Source organism: Meriones unguiculatus, chromosome 3 (assembly GCF_030254825.1).
Source record: "Meriones unguiculatus strain TT.TT164.6M chromosome 3, Bangor_MerUng_6.1, whole genome shotgun sequence".
In the NCBI taxonomy this organism is placed as follows: domain Eukaryota; kingdom Metazoa; phylum Chordata; class Mammalia; order Rodentia; family Muridae; genus Meriones; species Meriones unguiculatus.
The window spans coordinates 128,103,199-128,122,850 of record NC_083351.1 but is presented as its reverse complement, the minus strand read 5'-3'; the positions used below and the strand labels follow the sequence as shown (position 1 = coordinate 128,122,850).

Below are 19,652 nucleotides of genomic sequence, written 5' to 3'. Positions count from 1 at the left end.
AACCATACCAGGTCTTTGAAGCTATTCATAGGTGTAGCTGGATGCTCCGCATTTTCCTGTGCCCCAGCTAAACTCCCCTCCTCCTGTCCAGTTTCGTGCACAAGGTTCCTGGCTATCCCTGAGGGGAAAGCAGACACAGGTGGAAGATTCAGACAGGTAAATTTTGGGTACATATACATTTAGTCAGCAATATCTAAATATAGAGAAATATTCTAGGATTATTTGACAGCAAAGAAAGAAAGCAGTGTTAATGACTTTTCTTATTGTTGAGACAAAACACCCAAGAAAAACAGCTTGAGGAAGGAAGAATTTATTTTGGCTTGAGGTTGGAGGTAACATCCATCGTGCCTTGAAGATAGGGGCCTTAGTTAGGGTTTTATTGCTGTGAAGAGACACCATAATCACAGCAATTCTTATAAAGGAAAACATTTGGGCTGTTTTACCATTGTTCCTATCCTGCCTCAGCTAACACAATTACAGATGAACACTGAGGTAATGTAAAAAGCACCAAACTGTAGAGTCTAGTACTTAAGAACAGGAAGAGACAATTTCGTAGGAGCACCAGTTGGCTAGAGAGTAAGAATAGAGACTGAGGAAGCTGTCAGTCTTGGTGCCCTCCATTGTGCTCCACTGGTGTTGGGTCATCCCGGTGTGTTTTCATCAGGACCCAACTATTAGAGTTAATAAATGCCATAGTACTAAAGCAGGCAATAATAGCGTCTCTTAAATTTGAGTGGATTCAAGCTTCTTTTATGCAATTTCTGCTTGCTTATACATAAGTGCCCTTTGTTAAGATGGGCTGGAGTTACAACTGATAAAAGCTGGGTGTCAGCCACAGACTAACTTATCTTTGCCTCCAGGCTGAAAGACTGGTGAGCTATGTAGCATAGTCCATCATGGTTGGGGGCAGGGAAATACAGAGAATTCTCCCAGTAAAATATCAAACTGTTCACTTTCTTCATATTATTGAAAAATGTCAGTTTTCATAGCGGATAGAATTAAAAAATGTTTGAAGAAAGTGAAGGCTTGGAAATGGATCAGTGAGAGAATGAATGCAAAGGAATAAGAAAAAAGTGTTAACTTTTTTCCCCCCATACAGGGTTTCTCTGTGTACTCTTGTATGTCCTGGATTCCCTTTGTAGACCAGGCTGGCCTTGAACTAACATCAATCTGCCTGCCCCTACCTCCCCAAGTACTGGGATTACAGATGTGCACTACTGTGCCTGGCTGTTATTAACATTTTTTAAACCTGGAAGGAAAGAGAAGAAGCAAACAGAGATAGAAGGTTTATTCCTTACTACTTCAGACATTCAATTGAATACAAGTTTTAACTCAAAAAACAAAACAAAACAAAACAAAACCCCCTAACAACAACAAAACCCCTACAAATAAAACCTTTAAAACCCTGAGCAAGTAAAGCTACTTTAGCCTGAGCTGTGGTCAATAGATAAGACAATCTCTAAGTTATTGCTCACAGTTTGACTCACTATTTCAGGCTTTCTACACAACCAGCAAAAGTAGGTTTTACTGAAGACATTTAAAACAAAAAACTAAGAGCTAGAGAGATGGCTCAGCATTAAGAACACTGGATGCTCTTTTCCGGGGGACTTGGGTTCAATTCTCATCTCCTACATGGCAGTCAAAACTGTCTGTAACTCCAGTTTCAGGGGATCTGACACCCTCACAGACATGCAGGTAAAACACCAATGCACATAAAAAAAGTTAAATCTTAAAAAAAAAAACCAGAAAAGTAAGAATGAACATAAAATTAGTCAAGTCTGAGGAACATAAGACTCTGTTTCAGCAATAAAAGCAACAGTCCAAAAGTGAAAATAATACCAGGGTGCATTTATTCATTTTCTTATTTTAAATTATCTTTTACTTAAACAGGTTTAACACAAAACTTTATTGAATTTCAAGTTTTAAAATGTATGTGATTAGATTTTCTAACTGAGACTTTGGAAAGGCAAATCAAAGTGTTAAATAATCTTTAAACACGTATCAAAGGAAATTAAAAGATTTTTTAAAATATATACCGAGAAAGTATTTTTAATACTCAGAGCATTTTATTTTGATTCCAGGGTTTTTGAGACTTTGAACTCTATATACTAATCATAGTTGTATTTGATAATAACATTTTGCAAAAAAGAAAAGAAAAGAAAAGAAACATTTAAGGGTAGCTTGATCTACAGAGTAAATTCCAGGTCAGCCAGTGCTACACAGAGAAATTTTGTCTTAAAAAGCCAAAAGACAAACCAAAGCAAGAAAAACAAAAAATAAAACTCTCCAGTTCCCTTTGTATTATTGTTAGCTTTTGAAGATTGTTTTTTCTTTTGAGACAGTCCCAGTCCTGCTAGCCTGGAGCTCTCTACATAGCCCTGGAACTCATAGAGATACACCTGCTTCTGTCTAGGAGAGCTAGGATTAAAGCAGCTACCTCTGTGCTTGATGCTGTATTATATTGTCCAGTCTTCATTGTTTCAGGAGGAATTGGCAAATGGGTTTACGAAACTGAGCTTCCGTTTGCTCTTTTGCAACATCCTAGTGATGTAAGTAGCACACCGTTGGACTATTTTGTGATTACCTTCTTTCCTATTTAAAGCATTTACTTGATGTGAATATGTGTAGTACAGGCATACACGTGGAAGTCAGAGGATGGCTTTTGGAAGTCTAATCTGTCATTTGGCCATGTGGTCTCTTAAAAAATACTTGTTCATGGAGACCGACCTTTTTGTCCATTGACACTGATAGAAACCGAAACTTCCAACTTGAAGGAAGGCATATACATTTTTTTTAATGATAATGCAGTTGATTTTGTTTATTAGGGTAACAGACATTTTAAAATTCTACTACAAATAAACCTACTTTCTTTGTGATACGTTGTGGCTCCATTTATACAAACAATACTCTCAATTTTAGTTCAGTGAAAGTGTGTATTTCATTGAAAATGTAAAAATATTAATACACCACAAATTAGGATAACATCCCTAATGATACACATACACTCACAGACATTCCCAGCCTGCTGTTCGCCACAGGGGAAATTTCAGGGTAGCAAATTTCTTAGGAAGGAAGACCCTCCAGGCTGCTTGAGTCGTGCAGTGCCCAACAGTAATTTACTTGTTCAGAGTTTTTTTGTTTGTTTGTTAGAGCAGTGGCAAGTATTAAAAGTGCAAGTGAAAACACCCTGGACTTCCAGATGCCACCGAGGTGAGAGGAAAACCAACGGTAGAAGTCGGTGGTAGGGCGGTGTCCCCTGATACGCGGGCAACGTCTACGCATCGCACTCCTGGGTATTCCGGGGGGTTGCAGCCTCACACGCAGCCCCTCGAGCGGCGAGTGTGGGGGACCGCGGCCCGCCCCGGCGGGGGGGGCGGGGGCGCCAGGGAGCCCTCCCGCGCGCAGGCGGGCGGGGAGGCGGGCGCGCGCACAGGGATGCCGGGCGCCGAGGCGAGTACCGGCGCCGCTCCCGCCTCCCCGCCGCCCGGCCCGCCAGGGGGAGCGAGCGCGCTGGGCGGCCGGCTGCGGGGCTTGCGGGGCCTGCGCGGGCGGCGGCCGGCGACTGCGCCCCGCCGCGGCGCACCCGCGTCCCCACCCCCTCGGCGCCCGCCCGCCCCCGGCGCGGTCCTGCCCGCCCCCTCCGCCCCCTCCCGCGGCGCCATGCGCAGACTCAGTTCCTGGAGAAAGATGGCGACGGCCGAGAAGCAGAAGCACGACGGGCGGGTGAAGATCGGTCACTACATCCTGGGGGACACGCTGGGCGTCGGCACCTTCGGGAAAGTGAAGGGTGAGGACGCCCGGGCCGGCGCGGACCCCGCGGACGGCGGGCGCCCGCGCCTTTCCGCACTCCGCATCCTCCCCCGCGCCCGCCTTCCGGGTCTCCGGGCTCCGTCTCCCCGGTCCCTGCGGCTCTGGGAGCGGAGCCCGAGCCCGCCGCGGGATGCAGAGCTGTGGGGTCCGCTGCGGGGGGGCTGGGGCGGTCGCCATGGCGACGGCGCGGCGCCCGAGGGGCGGGGAGAGCTCTGGTTGCAACTTTCCCAGGTGAGGGAGTTGGGCAGTGCGCGTGCGGGGGCGCCCGGCGGGGACGAGGGGTTTCTTCTGCTCTTCTGATCCTTTGGCGCCGAGCCAGCCCATCGCGCCTTGGCAGTCCTCAGAGGTGCCGCCGCCTCGCCGTTAGGAGGTTGTCGGCTTAGGTGCTTCTTGGGTTTCCTGCCTCGAAACGTGTTCTTCCAAAAGTCAGGTAGCTGTAGAGGCATCCTTCGGCGATCCTAAGAATGCCCTGGTAAGGACTGCTGACCTCTGTCAGGGTGTTTGATGGATGTGCGAGTGAACTGGTGCTGTGCTTTCTCTGCGCTGTTTACAGTTGGACGCTGACTCTGCCTTTAAGTGTTTTCGTTTTCCCAAGATTTGCGGTTTCTGAGAGCCATACCTGGTAGGTAGGGCATGTGTTAGCTCCAGATGGTATTTATTAGCCTATTGGTACAGCTTCCGTTTATTCTCACAATATATTTTAGTAACTCAGTGCCCACCTTTTGGACTTTTGTTTGTTTCGGTAGAATCCCCTGTTACTGTGTTAGCAAAGCACAGGCATTCTGTTACCAGCAAACTTGATGTCTAACCCACCAACTGACAAGAAAAATTCTGATTGCAACCATTCTGTAGTAGAGTTTTCCCCCCTTTAAAATATTTAAGCATGCTATTAATTATTTAGAGGAAGGAAGTTTGGAACTGATAAGGAATAATTCATGCATTGGTTTGGGAGAAATAATAGACGTGACCTGCATATAGTACCTCTTAGTAGATATTTGATTGAAATAAAAAGTTTGTCAGAATTTACACAGAGAGGTAACTGAGCTCTGTTCTCCCTGGAGGAGCAGAAGAACCTTTCCTTCCCTTGCCCTTTCCCTGTCCTAGAATTGAAAGTTGCTGTGTAACCCTCAGGGGAGCAAATACATAAACTTATTAGGAAAACCTTAGCAAGCCCAATAATGTGAGGGCGGGGCAGGTAGAAGTCTAGGGCAGTAGCACTGATCGTGGTAGGCCAGTATGATGTTTGTGTGCTCTTTCAGGTTTTTGCTTTGTTGTATGTCTGTATGTATTTTGAGAGAGTATCATAATGCTGTCCAGGCTGACTTTGAACTAGTCATCCTTCTTGCTTCAGCCTCCTTAGTAACTGGTATTAACAGCCAGCTCTTTCAGTATTTTGCTTACTTTTAACAAGGAACATTTGTTCCTTGTTAGTCATTATAAAGTGCTGTTTAGTTTACAAGTGTTGGTAGGAAATGCTTATTAATGCTCTGATCGAAGTGATAAGGCAGGCTTGAACTCAGATCCCTCCTTCTGAGGGTCCTGCTTGGAATGTGGCTTCTGCCATTCTTCTGACTCCAAACCAGAGTGAGCACAGCATGTAGGAAAGGAAGAAGAGATTGTTTTCAGTGTTGGGATTTGACCTGCGAAGTAACAGTGACAAATAGTGACTCTGCTTTTCCTTAACCTTCACTTCTCCACCCACACAGTCTTCTCTTGAAATACTACACTGTCAGTCATAAACCTCCCCAAATATAGAGGGCCAGTGTGAGTCAGCCGATCACAGGCTTCGTGGTTATAATTAAATTTGTCGTTAAACTTGTTAGTTGGTGCTGGCCTAAATATTCAACCAATTCATTTTAAAACTGTTAAACAGTTGGGATGGGATGCTTCATGGTTGTTTTTTTTTTTTTTTTTCTATGATCCTCGCCATAGTAAGGAATGGCTGGACTGCCATGTGCCATTTGATTTATGCATCAGAAAGCGGGATAGCATGACTGTAGGAGGAATGTGACCCAGGTTTGTGTGTGTGTTGGGGGGAGGGATGGGAGGGAGCATCTTTTTTTTTTTATTTTCAGTACCTGGATACAGTGTATAGTTGTGCACTTGGTCTTGCCTGAGGGACACTACAGAGAATGAGTACTGTAGGTAGAAGAGAAAAGGGGAGGCAGGAATGCACAGTGAGTAGGTAAAAATAACCTCTGTGGCGTCATTTGTTGATTAACTGTAATTTATTTGTTAATTAACACCAGTCCTTTGTTTTTTTTTTTTAATCTCTATTTGTATGTACTTTGGTGTTTTGTATGTCTGTCTTTCTGTCTGTGTGAGGGTGACAAATCTTGGAGGTATAGACAGTTGTAAACTGCCATGTGGGTGCTGGGAGTTGAACCTGGGTCCTCTGGAAGAGCAATCTGCTCTTAACCGCTGAACCATCCCTCCAGCCCCAACTCCAGCCTTAGTTTGACAAGAATTTTTGAAATTATTATTTATTTTTTTATTTTTGTTTTGCCTACATGTATGTCTGTGAGAGGGTGTGAGATCCCCTGGAACTGGAGTCACAGACAGTTGTGAACTGCCACGAGGATGCTGGGAATTGAGCCTGGAACCCAGCCAGTACTCTTTCCCACTGAGCCTTCTCTTTAGCCCCCATTTCTAAGAATTCTTAGAGAAATTTTACTAATTAATTAATTAATTAACTGATTTTTTTTTTTTTTTTAATTTTTGGACAGGATATTTTTGTGTAGCCCTGGCTGTCCTGGAAGTTCCTCCGTAGACCACTTGAACTCAGAGCTCGCCTTTCTTTGTCTCCTGAGTGCTGGGTTTAAAGGTGTATGCCACCACCATCCTAGCCTTAAATTATAATTGAGACAATGTAGAGTATATTTTTCAAGTATTATGTATGTTGGTAAATGTAACATTTTAGGGAATCTAACAGAGAAATGTGATACTGATAGATGTATAAATCAACAGTATGATATTCAGGGAATTTACGTGTGTTTTGGTTTTCTTTTTTCCGTTTTTGTTTGGTTTTTGACATAGGGTCTCATTTAGCCCAGGTTGGCCTCAAACTCACTATGTAGTTAAGGTTCTGATCCTGCTGCATCCACCTTGCCATTGCTGGGATTACAGGCATGTGTGCCACCAAGCCCGGTTTTATACAGTGTTAAGGACTGAACCCAGGGCTTCATGCCTACCAGCCAAGTGCTCTACCAACTGAGCCACATGTCCAGCCCTAGAAATTGAATTTTGGAGCTAAATTGATAGTGGTTATCTTGTTATGGAATAAACAGTAATGAAAGTAATTAGATTACTTAATGATAGCTTTATCAGGGGAACATTTAAACAGAAAACTGGGGGTTTTATTATTATTTTCAAAGTGTCAAGGTGTTAGTCCCTACTTCTTTGCATGCCATTTCCCACCTCCCTTAAAACAGTTCCAAAAGCATGGATGAACAGAGTCATGATACTATAGTAGTATAGTGCATGGTAGGTCTTGAGAGTTTTCTGGGCTGGATATGTCTGCATAGAACTGGTTAAGTTGGTGGCTTTCTATGTTAGCCATCATTTCAGGTACATAGGTACTCTTTCCTTTGTATGAATTAGGAAAATTTCCTTGTTAGAAAATCTGCATGTAATATGTATGTGTACATATGTCACATATATGTGGCATGAGTGAATCTTTAGAAAATAAAGTTAGGCATCAAAGATAAGTTGTAGAGCCAAGCGTGGTGGTACTTGTAGTGTCCACATTGGGGAGGCCAAGACAGGAAGGTTCCAAATCCAATGCCAGCCTGGGCTGCGTCAGGAGCTCCAGGCCTGCCTGAGCTACATAGTGAGGCTGTCTCAAAATACTGAAATCAGGGATAGGCATGGTAGTACATGCCTGTAAGCTTAACATTGGAAAGATGCAGGTAGGAGGATTAGAATGGAAGGCCATTCTTGACGAGATAGTGAGTTTGAGACCTGCTGGGGCTCTGTTTCTAAAAACAAAACACAAGTTCATGTTGTAGATGAACAGTCTGATGTTTATAAAGGTTACAAAACACTTGTCTAATACTAGTATAAATTAATACTATCTGTAATGGGCAGGAAGATTAGGAGTTGAAGGCTAGCCTCTACTTCATAACAAGTTGAAGATCAGCCTTAGCTGCAAGAGATCTTGCCTCAAAAGAGTAGAACAACAATTACAACAAAGTCACACCTACATGCATGCACGTATGCACGCACGCACGCACGAATACACATTTGTGTAGCACACTCATGCCATGATTCATATGTGGAGGTTAGAGGAAAACTTGGGAGTGAATCCTTTCTTTCTAGAGTTTGTCTTTCTACCACATGAGTCCCAGGGATCAGAGTCAGGTCTGTAGGAGCACACGAAGCCAGGTTTTCTAATAGGGGAATTAGGGAACCAACTTTTCTAATAGGGGAATTGTTAAATTAGTTTCACGTATTGAAATGCCTTGTAAACATTTAGGGATAGAAATAAGAAACTTTATGTAATTTAGAGAAGAGTTTTCCAGAATACTTTAACAGCAAAAAGTAATGTATATGTATAAAAGACATTGATGTACAAAAGGCAGAGGCAAATATCCACATCATTGTTTCTCTGTGTAGCATGTCCCCATGGAGATGTGCATGAAACCCCTGTGTTCTTTATCCAGAACCTGGGTAGCCAAGGATGTTGTACTGTTGTGCATCCTTTGTTCTTCTGGGCATGTACCATAGTCATTAAATACCTGAAATTTATGAAAAGAATGAGATGTTACTGCATTTTTATGGATTCATACTTTCATAAGAAAATATATTAGTGTGTGGGAGAGGGACACTGAGTTCAGAGTTAATGGTAACCTCTGGGGAGAGATGAAGGAAGGCTGTGGGAGGAGTCATCAAAGACTTCAAATATGTCTAATATATTCCTTAAGCTTCTGGTACTGAAGTATTTGATATGACTTAAAAAATAACCTTAGCTTTTCGCTTATCAGGTGTGTGTCTGTGTGTGTGTGTGTGTTTGTGTGTATTTGGCACTTGTGTAGATATTAGAGGAGAACTTCCTGCAGTTGGTTTTTCTTTCCTTCCACCATGTGGGTCCTAGGGCTGGAACTCAGGTTATCAGGCTTGGGTCTGCTGCCTTAACAAGCTGTGCCTCTCACTGGCCTTGGTATGTCTTGATATGCTCCAAAGAAATCTTTAACCCCCCCTACCCCCCAGTAGCATTAAAGTATTTTCTAATGCAATAGTGGAATTTTCTTCTAATTTTAGGAAGGAGACAGAAATAGTTAGGTGGCTAGAGTGCTTTCAGGGGCCATTTCTGTCTCTGCAGCATCGCTAGTCTGTTAAGACACTTCCTTTGAAAATAGGATCTTGTTACACTTCAGCATTATGTGTCTGATTAGATCATTTGTTGACAGTGTTTTCTAGTTAAACAGTCACCTGTAGAGAGAACAATAGCTATGTAGTTAGTTCATCCTTAGTTGACTGACTTACTGCTCTTGAGAGGCAGACCTTGTGGATGAGGCTAATTTCTGTGCTGCAGTTTGTTTAAAAGCAACTTCTTAGCACTGTTGAAAACAAAGTAACAGTCTGAAAAATACAACTTAGGCTTTGGTAAAGGGCAGGCAGGGCCCCTCCAGGAATATAGACTCTTGGCAAAGTCCTTTTATTATATGCAGTGATTGACTGCAACAGCAATTCTGGGGAACAGCGATTACTCTGGCTCCGCCTAAGTTTACTCAATAGAGAATCTTTAGCCCAGTTTGAGAAAACAGTTCTGATTCTGACATTGTGCCGTCTGCCCTCCTCCCCTTCTTACTGCTTATGGTTGGTAGGGGAAGGGGGGTTTTTCTCCTGTCTGCCTTCTCATTGCATGTGGTGTAAGAAAGAGTGGATAGGTTGAAAGACGAGGCCACAGCAGAGCAGTAGGACTTCATCAGAATAGGTATATCTTGACAAATTACAGACCCCGAGAATCCCAGTTTTCTTCATCCTTAGACTGACTTGCATTGTAGACTTATTTTGAGGCCTGAGATACTATGTTTTTAAAAGTATCTTGCTGCTGAAATGTGAGTGTTGCCAGTACTTTTGAAGGCAGACATTGCTGAGTACCTTTGCAGTCATATGAGCAACACTGTAATGCCATGGCTTGAAAGGGCTTGAACTCTCTGACAAGGAGGAGGAGGGGAAGGATGGGAAAATTGAAGGACATAATGTCTATATTGTTAGTTAGCTTGTTTGTTTTTCACCACTGGATTTCTCTGTGGTGTGGCCCTGGCTATCCTGGAATCTCTGTGGACAAGAATAGCCTTGAACACTGTAACCCATCTGCCTCTGTATTGGGATTAAAGGCATGCACCACCATGTCCAGCTAAGATATGGTCTAGTCTGAAAGGGAAAAATATTTTATGTGTGTATTACTGTTATTTTTAATCGGTGGGTGTGTGCATGTTAGTGCACTTTTTTTTGCAGGGTCTTTTCACCTTAAGTCAGAGCTCACGCATTTGGCTAGTGTAGCTAACCAGCCTGCTCTAGGGGATCAAAGGCAGTCGAAACAAGTGTTGAAGGACCTACTTCACCCTTGGCTAACCAGTGTGCAAGTTAAGATCTAGCAAATGGCAGAGTGATCTGCTGCCACCCCATTAGTCTAGTTTGTAGTGTTGACTAGTCAGCTGTCAAGGATGAACCATGAAGAGGGAAAATGAAAACAAAACAGGAGGAAAAATTCTATGACTCTTTTTCCCAGGGGCACAATACTTACGTACAAATCAAGCGCCGTAATGGCAGGGATGGGCAATTAGGCATGTCTTAGTTACTGTCCTGTTGCAGTGCACAGATGCCATTACCGAGGAAACGTATAAAAGAAAGTATTTTATTGGGTTTCAGAGGGTTTCAGAGGGCAAGCCCATAATCATCATGGTGGGGAGCATGGTGGCAGGTAGACGACAACGGGACTGGAGCAGTAGCTGAGAGCTTACAGCTGACTCATAAGCAGGAGGCAGGGAGGAGCCCCAGACAGAGAGATAGATGCAGTCAGATACTGGGCCTGGTTTGGGTTTTGAAACTTCAAAGCTCACCCCCAGTGATATACTTTCACCAACAAGGCCACACACACCTAATCCTTCCCAAACAGTCCACCAAGAACCAAACATTCAAACTGCCACAAAGAAATACTGTGTGTGTAAGGTGTTTTTTTGTTTATTTTTATTTATTTATTTATTTATTTTTTATTTTAAACTGTCTCAGTGCCTTGTTAAACAGTGAGTGTATAGAAGGGAGAATATACATCCTTTCCTGGGTTTGGGAAATCTCTTTCTATGGAGGCTCCAGCCCTCCACATATTGTGTTCTTATATTGTACATGAAATACAATATACTTTATGCTTAAACACCATGACTTGAGAAAGCCAGTTCCAGTATTTTTAGCTGTGTGACTCTTCTAGCTAATAGGAAATCCTAGAGTGCCAGAAATGGGGCTGTGGAAGGTGACCCTTGATAGGCCGTGAAGGATGCAGTTTAGCTTCGGAAGCGAAGCGCTGTAGGAGTATCCACAGGTGACTAGTCGTGGGAAGTCCTCTGAGCTATCAGGTCCCAGCAGAGCATTGATGAAGGCACACTGTCTGTGTTTACATACGCTGAACACTTGTGTCCCTGTCCTTATGAACATTATACTCTGGTTTTGAAACCATGGGCATGTAATCCAGTTTAAAAAGTCTTTTTCATATGATTCTTGTTACTAATGCTGTTTTAAAAATTTATTATTTTTTAAATTATGTTTGCATGTGTTGCCTGTTTGTCTGTAGGCACGTGACTGAAGGTGCCTGTGGAGGCCAGAGGTGTCAGATGCCCCTGCAGCTGGGGTGACCACTGGGTGAATTCCTCTTGTGGGTGGTCCTCTGGAAGAGCAGTCTGGGCTCTGCACTGCTGAGCCATCTCTGTTTCCCTCTTCTCATATAGTTTGGTTTGGCCTTCAACTCTCAAGCCTTCTGCCTCCACCTTCAGAGTGATGGCCACTTTTTAAATTGATAAGCCTATCCCCTTGCTAGGGCTGCAGGAGCAGTGCTAACGACGGGTGGCTTAAAGCAAGAGAAAACCATTCTCCTACAGTCTGGAGGTTGGAGGTGTGCAACCTGGGGTCCCCAGGGCTGTGCTCCTTTTGAAGGTCGGTGGCGAATGTGTCCCTTACCTCTTAGCCTCTGATGACTCCGGATTTTGCCTGGCTTGTGGTAGCGTAGCTCCAGTGTTGCCACTGCCACTGCCGCATGGCTAGTCTGTCCCTGTAAGAGGCTAGTCTCTCCTCATAAGAGAACAAGTCCTTAGACAGTTATGCTGACCATTTTGAGACCCTTTATTAATTCTATTTTTTTTATAATTTTCATTTTTATGTGTGTTGGTGTTTTGCTAGAATAAAAAGATTTTGAAATTAATAGGTTTTTAGCAGATAAGGCTTATGTTCTAATATAGGGAAAAGATCAAATAAAAGAGTGAAATTTTAGAATTTTTTTAAGTCTGGGAAAATTCAATCTTTACTGAAGATGCTTCTGATATGTTCAACTTTCGTACGTTTCATTATAAGGGTGCATATATGTGCATTATATTGTGTAACTTTTAAGATTTATTTTAAAGGTTGATTTTATTATCATTATTATTTGAGACAGGTTTTCACTCTGTAAGCCAGGGGCCTTTGAACTCAGAGATCTGCCTGTTCCCGCCTCCTGAGTGGTAGGATTGATGGTGGGCATTACATGCCTGGCTGTTCTGTTATTTTTAACTAATGTGTATGGGTCTGTGTGTGGGTCTGTACTTGTGAGTGCTGGTGCCTGCAGAGGCCAGAAGTCTTGGGTCTCTCTAGAGCTGGAGTTTATTGGCAGTTTTGAGCAGCCCAGTGTAGGTGCTGGGAACTGAACTCGGTTCACCTGCAAGAGCGTTATGAGCTCCTAACTGCTGACTTCTCTCTCTCTAGTTCCCAGATTTATCTTTTTTTTTTTTTTCTAAAAATATGTTATTATGGGCTGGCAGGATAGCTCTGTGGGTACAAACCTTGCTGTGCAGGCTAGATGGACCTGGGTTCTATCCCTGGAGCCTGGGTGAAAGGAAAAGATTAACCTCTGACCTCTGCCTGTATGCTGTGGCACCAGAGTCCCCATACCCACACATACATAGAGTAATAATTCATAAAATACATATTTTAAAGATGTTTAAAGAGTGCTATAACATTTCCTCTCTTGGAAGAAGCATGACTTTCTTAGCCCAGTCTGAGCTGAGCTTCCGGCTTCTCACCAGCTGTGTCCATGTGGAAAAGTTAGGTCTTTATGTGCCTCAGTTCCTGTAGCATGATATTAGCAACACTAGTCTTCCAGGGCTGGTGACAGTTAGAGTATGTTTGTGTACAAGGTGCATGTGCTGTGGACTAATAAGGTATATGACGTCATTGTATTGCACAATGCAAATCAACTAGATTTATGTTACAGAAAGCGCTATTTGTTTAAGAAGACTTTGAGTGATTTAAACTGTAGTCTGATTATTATTCTTCCCATCTGTGTTGGGAAGCACAGAAATGGACTGTTCCCACCTGTGGCCATAGAATTGTTGCTGGAAACTTCAGATAAACAGTGATAGCGTTGTGAAGGGTTGGTGCTGTGTGTATGAGTGGTCTGTTGTATATTAACTGGTGAGGAAGTGGGCTGAACTTTGGAATCGAGAAATCTCAGGCTTGGTGCTTGGAGTGCTGGGTTGGACGGTGGGATTTAAGCTGATGAGAGGGTAGTGTCAGAGGCTGTTATGTAGCATTCACTGGGTGCCAAGTGCCTTGGTAAGGACAGGCTGCTGACCACAAGAGAACAGAAAACGTCAGTCAAAGAGCTATTGGGGTATTAAAATGGGTAGTTCAGACTGATTAAATAAGGATGAGCGCTGGTTTGGGAATAATGGAGAGTTATACCTAAATACTAACAGTTACAGTGTGTGGCCACCTACTGTGTGCTGGGCTGCTGGAAGGGCCTTTATCAACATTGCTCCATGTGAATCTGTGGCCACCCGTCTAGAGCTGGAGGTTGAATTTGCAAGTCAGAAGTCTAAGTACCTTCAAAGAGGAACAGCACCTGGAGCTGCAGAAATCTGTGCTTTGTGCATATACTGCCAGAAAGGAAACTGGGTATTCAGTCTGTGCCCATGAAAGGCTGGATCTGCCAGGACCTGTGTTGTTGCTCTCCCCTTGGAATTTTTTTTTTTAAACTGAAAAGAATAGAAATATGACTCTTGAAATCAGTAAAATCTGAAACACATTGGCTGTAGAATATCTTTCTTCTAATTTTTTCTATAGCTGGCAAATGTGGAAGCCTGTGTAACTTTGTTTGTTTTCCATGTTCATACCAGCATTTCTCATAGTCTCCCTGCAAGAGTTTGTTGTATTGAAACAACAATAGATTAAACTGTTTCCTGAAATTAGTCTTTAGGAGATTTGCAGTCTATTGTTCTTACATAATAAGCTGTAATAAACTGAGAAACATTTATGCATGTTTTTAGTTTACTTCATAGTTTAATTTGGAGAACTACAGTGTTTTCTTTTAAAATACAGTCACCTTTAACTTTTTTGTTTGTTTGGTTCCTTCAACTGTTCTAAGGTTCCTCCAGCCATCCCCTTCACAAACAACAAAAGGAATTACTTTTGGTAATTTCTGTTAAACAGACAGAAAACCAACCATATTACTTTTTCAGCTGCTTCCTTTCTGTTTGGCTCATTAACATCTGTGCTGGAGGTTTCAATGACCACTTGTTTTATGATTGCTGATGTAGTCCTTCCATCCCCTACTTAACTGTGCTCAGCTTTTGTCTGAATAAGGTTGAACTTAGTGATTTTTTTCTTGCTTTTTTAAAAAAATAAAATAAAATCAGTAGCTCCCCCACCATGTTCCTGTGTGTGTGTGTGTGTGTGTGTGTGTGTGTGTTGCCATAGAGCCCATGTGGGAGTTCTAGGACAACTTTGTACACACACTGCGGGAGATCTGGGGGTTGAACTGAGGTCCTCCCTCCCGCTTGGAGCGTTTTACCCACTGAAGGCCCTCTTGAGTTGTTTTGAAAGTGAGAACTTAAATCTCCACGGTCCTAATTATTTATAGTTCGGTGAAATGCTCAAGTATGTGTTTGATTGGATATTGGCTTCATTCATGTTGCCTCCTTAAGAGGGGGACTTCTAGTGTTTGCAGGTGAAATACTACTCTCCTTACTGAAATTATGTCCTTGAGTCTTACCACTTGGCGACCTTCATTGTTAAAGTCTCTCGGTTTTTAGTATCTGACCATAAAATGGTGTCACATCATTTTATCTTTGTCTTACTGCCTTCTAAATGACTTGTTCTGTTGTAGAAGTCTCATTGTGCTCTTTGTATCCCTGTATTCTTAAAAAAAAAATTGTGTGTGTGTGTGTAGGTGTGTGCATGTGTGTATGGAAGTGTATGTGTGTATATGTGTATGGGTGTGTGCCATACTGTGTTAGTGGAGGTCATAGGACAACTTTTGAGGAGTTGGTTCTTTCTTTCTTTTATATTGGTCTCAGCAATTGAACTCAGGTCATCAGGCTTGTCAGCAAACAACCTTACCTACTGAGTGATGCTAGAATTTTTTTTTTTTTTTTTTAGAAATGGTCTTACACCTTAGCCACAGTTGGTCTTGAACTCATGGTAGACCTCCTGTCTCAGACTTTTTTATCCCCCCCCTCGAGACAGGGCTTCTCTTTGTAGCCTTGGCTGACCTGGAGTCACCTTGTAGACCAGGGCGGCCTCAAGCTTCCAGCGATCCACCTGCCTCTGCTTCTCTGCGTGCCGGGATTACAGGTGTGTGACACCACTCAGACTGCTTTTTGTGTTTGTGTATGTGCATATATCTGTTTTTACTTGCAGTACGTGTGTGTGTGTGTATGTACAGTCTAGGGGTTCCCCTGGCAGGGTCCACCTTGTTTTTTGTGTTTGTTTGGCTTCAAGAGAGGGTCTCAACCACTTATGTTGCCTTGGGCAGCCTAGAACTCACTATGTAGACCAGGCTGGCCCATCAACCTCTCCCCCTCTTCAGTTGCTGGGATTGAGATACGGTTTCTCACTGGCCTGGAACTCATGGACTAGGCTGGCTGGTTGGTTTATAGGAAATGTAAGTACATAATCCCAAATGAGTCAAAGGGAATTCTCAGAGCCTCCTACCCTAGGTCCTTAGTTGATGTTCTGGGTGAGCCTCAGCTGTTTTTGAAAAACGTTTATTAATGTGTATATATGTGTATGTAGGGCTGTGTGCCCCAGTGTGCTTGTGGGAGGGTGGCGGCTGTGAGTCATTTCTCTCCTTCCACTGTGTGGACCGTGGGATCAAACTCAGAATGTCAGGTTGGCAACAGCTGCCTTTGTGTAGTGAGCCCTCTCCCCAGCCTTCAGTTGTTTATTTGTGTTACCTGTGCTGATATTCAATGGAGCAGGCCCTAATAGAAGACTGGGTTATTTGTGATGAAGTTTAGGCCTTACGACTGCAAAAATAGAAATTACTAAACTAACATGGTAGATTATTTTCTTTTTCTTTTCTCTTGCTGGTGTTTTGTGACAGGATTTCATGATGTAGCCCTGGTTGTCCTGGAACTCAGTGAACAAAGCTGGCTTCAAGCTCACAGAGATCCACTTGCTTCTGCCTCCTTAGTGCTGAAATTAAAGACGTATGCCACCATACCTGGCCTCATTGTTCGTTTCTTATAGAATTTTTAACTTTTCCTGGCTTGAGTTAATGATTTAGTTATTTTTTTTTCTGATTTTCTTTGAAATTAAGGCTATTTCCCCATCTTTTAGTATCTTTATAATAAATCTTTTTTTCAAATAATATTTCATACTTTTGTTTTTGGACAGGGTTTCTCTGTGGAGCTCTGGCTGTCCTGGCACTTGCGCTATAAACCAGACTGGTCTTGAACTCAGAAATCTGCCTCCCTAGGCCTTTTGAGTGTTGGGATTAAAAGTGTGTGCCACCACACCAGGCTTTAATATTTCATACTTTTAAAGGTTTAGGATTATATCTGTTTCCTCAAAATAACTATCTTGGCCCCTTTGTTGTTTTACCTGAATTTGCTACTGTTTAGACCAGGATGTCTGTTCCCTTGATTTTTCTGGCTGGGTTGAATTCCTGTTTGTTTTTTTTTTTTGGGGGGGGGGTGGACTCTTGGGGACAGGGTCTTACGTCACCGAGGATGGTCTTGAGGTACCTTTGTAGCTAAAGATGACTGTAAACTCCTATCTCTTCTCATATTCTGGCAATTTAGGCATGCACTACCACACCTGTCTTTGTTTGCTTTTTGTGTCAGTGTGCCTGTCTTATTGGCCTGTAACTAGCAGCAATGCTCCCAAGACTAGGAAGATAAGCTCGAGCCAGCACACTTAGCTTTTAGAGCTCTCTCTCTCTCTCCCTTCCTCCTTCCCTCCCTTCGTTCCTCCCTCCCTTCTCACCCTCCCCCTTCTCCCCCTTCTCCCCCCCCATTGGGTTTCTCTGCATAGCCTTGGTTATACTAGACTAGCTTTCCAGACCAGGCTGGCCTCGAACTCAGAGATCCGCCTGTCTCTGCCTCCTGAGTGTTGGGATTACAGGCATGCACCATTGTGCCCGGCTTTTAGAGCTCTTGTTAACTAGACATTATGTCTATTTTGTTGTTGTTGTTTTTGTTCTCATTTTGATAGGATCTATATTCTCTCCTAGATTGGTTCCTGAGAAAGGATACACTATTAGCAGTATCTGAATTTTTCTGTGCCCATTGTCTGGGTGGGCATAGCATTGGACAAGACAATCTCTTTAAACATGGTTTATTTATTTTTATGTGCATAGGTGCTTTTTCTACACATATATCTATGCACCATGTGTGTGGCTAGTGCCCAAGCTGGCTAGAAGAGGTTATTGTGTCCCCTGGTACTGGAGTTGTAGATGGTTGTGGGTCATCATGTGGGTGCCGGGAATCGAACCTGGGTCCTCTAGAAGCTGAACTGGTACCACAGAGCCATCCTTTCAGCCTAAAATCACCTGTTTGAAAATGTAAGTTGCATGCCCGTGAGCCAAAACTAAAGACAAAACAAAACAAAGACAACATGAAAATCACAGGGACTGATAATGATAGGGGAAGCGTCCTGGTGCCACAGGGGAGTTTATTTACTTCGTTTTATGTGTGTGTGTGTGTGTGTGTGTGTGTGTGTGTTTTGTATGTGCACATGACAGGCCAGAGGATGTGGCCTGCTTTTATCATTTTATGCCTTACTCCCTTGAGAAAAGAGCTCTTACTGGAACTGGAGCTAGGTAATTAGCCAGGAAGCCCCAGTGATCACCATGTCTGCCCAGCTGCCCTCTTTCTCCCACTGTTGGGCTTGCTGGCATGTATTATGCTAGGTTTTAGTTTTGTTTTTTTTTTTTTTTAAGTGTGGGTTGTGGGAATTTGAATTTAGCGTCTTTTGTTCATGCAGATTGGCTGAGCCATCTCCCTAGCCCTGCAATGCCATTTTCTGAGGGGAAGATGGAACTATTCTATATCATACGATTTTTTGTTTTTGTTGTTTTGAGTCACAGTGTTACCACGTAGCGCAGGCCTGCCCTAAGTTCTCAAGTCTTCCTGCTTCTGCCTCTGCCTGTTGGGATTCCAGGAATAAGCTATCATGTCTGGATTCTTATCATATGATTTAATGGGGTACCAGTTTCTCTGTCTGTGAACATCTGTATTCTCTGTCTGTGAACATCTGTAGAAAGTGGCACAAAGAGAGTTTGATTTTATATGTACAGTAGTTAATGAATAGTAAGTTAAAAGAATTTGAGTACCTGTAGGCACACAGGAAGGGGAAAGAATTTTTCTTATTTCTCTCATAACTGTTCCAGCTTTTCTTTTCCCCCAGAACCTCTCTTATCAAGCAGTTCTTTTTGTATGTCTCCTCTTGCCTTAAGCCTAAACTTTCAAAAGCGGTATAATGGGGGTGGGGGAGCAAAGTATTTTCTCAGAGTGCTTAGCTTACTATTACAACATGCCAGAGCATATTATCAAGCAAACCTGGTACTAACATATTAAAATTATTCCCCTGCAGTGGGCAAGCATGAATTGACTGGCCACAAAGTCGCTGTGAAGATACTCAACCGGCAAAAGATCCGAAGCCTTGACGTGGTTGGAAAGATCCGCAGAGAGATTCAGAACCTGAAGCTTTTCAGGCACCCCCACATAATCAAACTGTAAGCCCTGCTCATTAACCTGGTCCCACCACCTGCTCTTTCCCCTTGTTACTTGCCTAACCTGGCAAAGCAGAGAGAGGCCTGGCCTTCTTCCTGTTTCCGAGGCTGGAGGTTTCTTCCTGCTCCAGTACCTAACCCTGGTTCACTGCCAATTACAGAGGCTGCCCTCGTGTTTTAACGTGGTTCATATCACGCTTATTCTTGTTCTTCCTGTTGTCTGGACAGAGGCCCTTCTGATAACACTTTGTGCTTCTGTTTTTATGTATAGAACCAACTGTTGATTTTTCTAGTCAAAGTCTCTGTAGCAGGTGCCAGGCCCTGTTTGGTTTCCAGTACCACCTGAAAGGAAAAAAAAAAAAAAAAAGGCAAAAAATTCTTGACGTACAAATTGTACATTTCTACATGCTGGGAATTAGGCTCATGAGAGACTGTCCACTAGAAATTATTTTTCTGAACTTTGCTTTTACTTGACTATACTCATACCAGACTTTGAGGAATATAGTATTTCAGGAGGACAGTCATCCTGACAGTTGCCATGTGAGGCTTACAGCTAACATTTTTTTTTACCACTATGTTACCATGTAGGCCATAATTTAAAGCTGCTTGGACTTTTCTGGTGAACTGGCTGTGTCAAAAA

At 43.0% G+C, this 19,652-nt stretch overlaps 1 protein-coding gene across 3 annotated transcripts in view; it reads left to right on the top strand.

The window, feature by feature from the left end:
* The first annotated feature begins 3,632 nt into the window (after positions 1 to 3,632).
* Prkaa1 (protein kinase AMP-activated catalytic subunit alpha 1) overlaps positions 3,633 to 19,652 on the top strand; it is a 32,538-nt gene continuing 16,518 nt past the window's right edge. For 2 of the 3 annotated variants that reach the window (XM_060380524.1, XM_060380523.1), the window contains exons 1-2: positions 4,145 to 4,282; positions 18,874 to 19,015. Coding sequence is in view for 1 of the 3 variants with exons in the window: in XM_021660102.2 (XP_021515777.1) it covers positions 3,661 to 3,787; positions 18,874 to 19,015 (269 nt within the window). In the remaining 2 variants the exon portion in view is untranslated. Of the gene's footprint in view, positions 3,788 to 4,144; positions 4,283 to 18,873; positions 19,016 to 19,652 lie in introns of those variants that run through there. The other variant, XM_021660102.2, reaches the window with a different exon arrangement.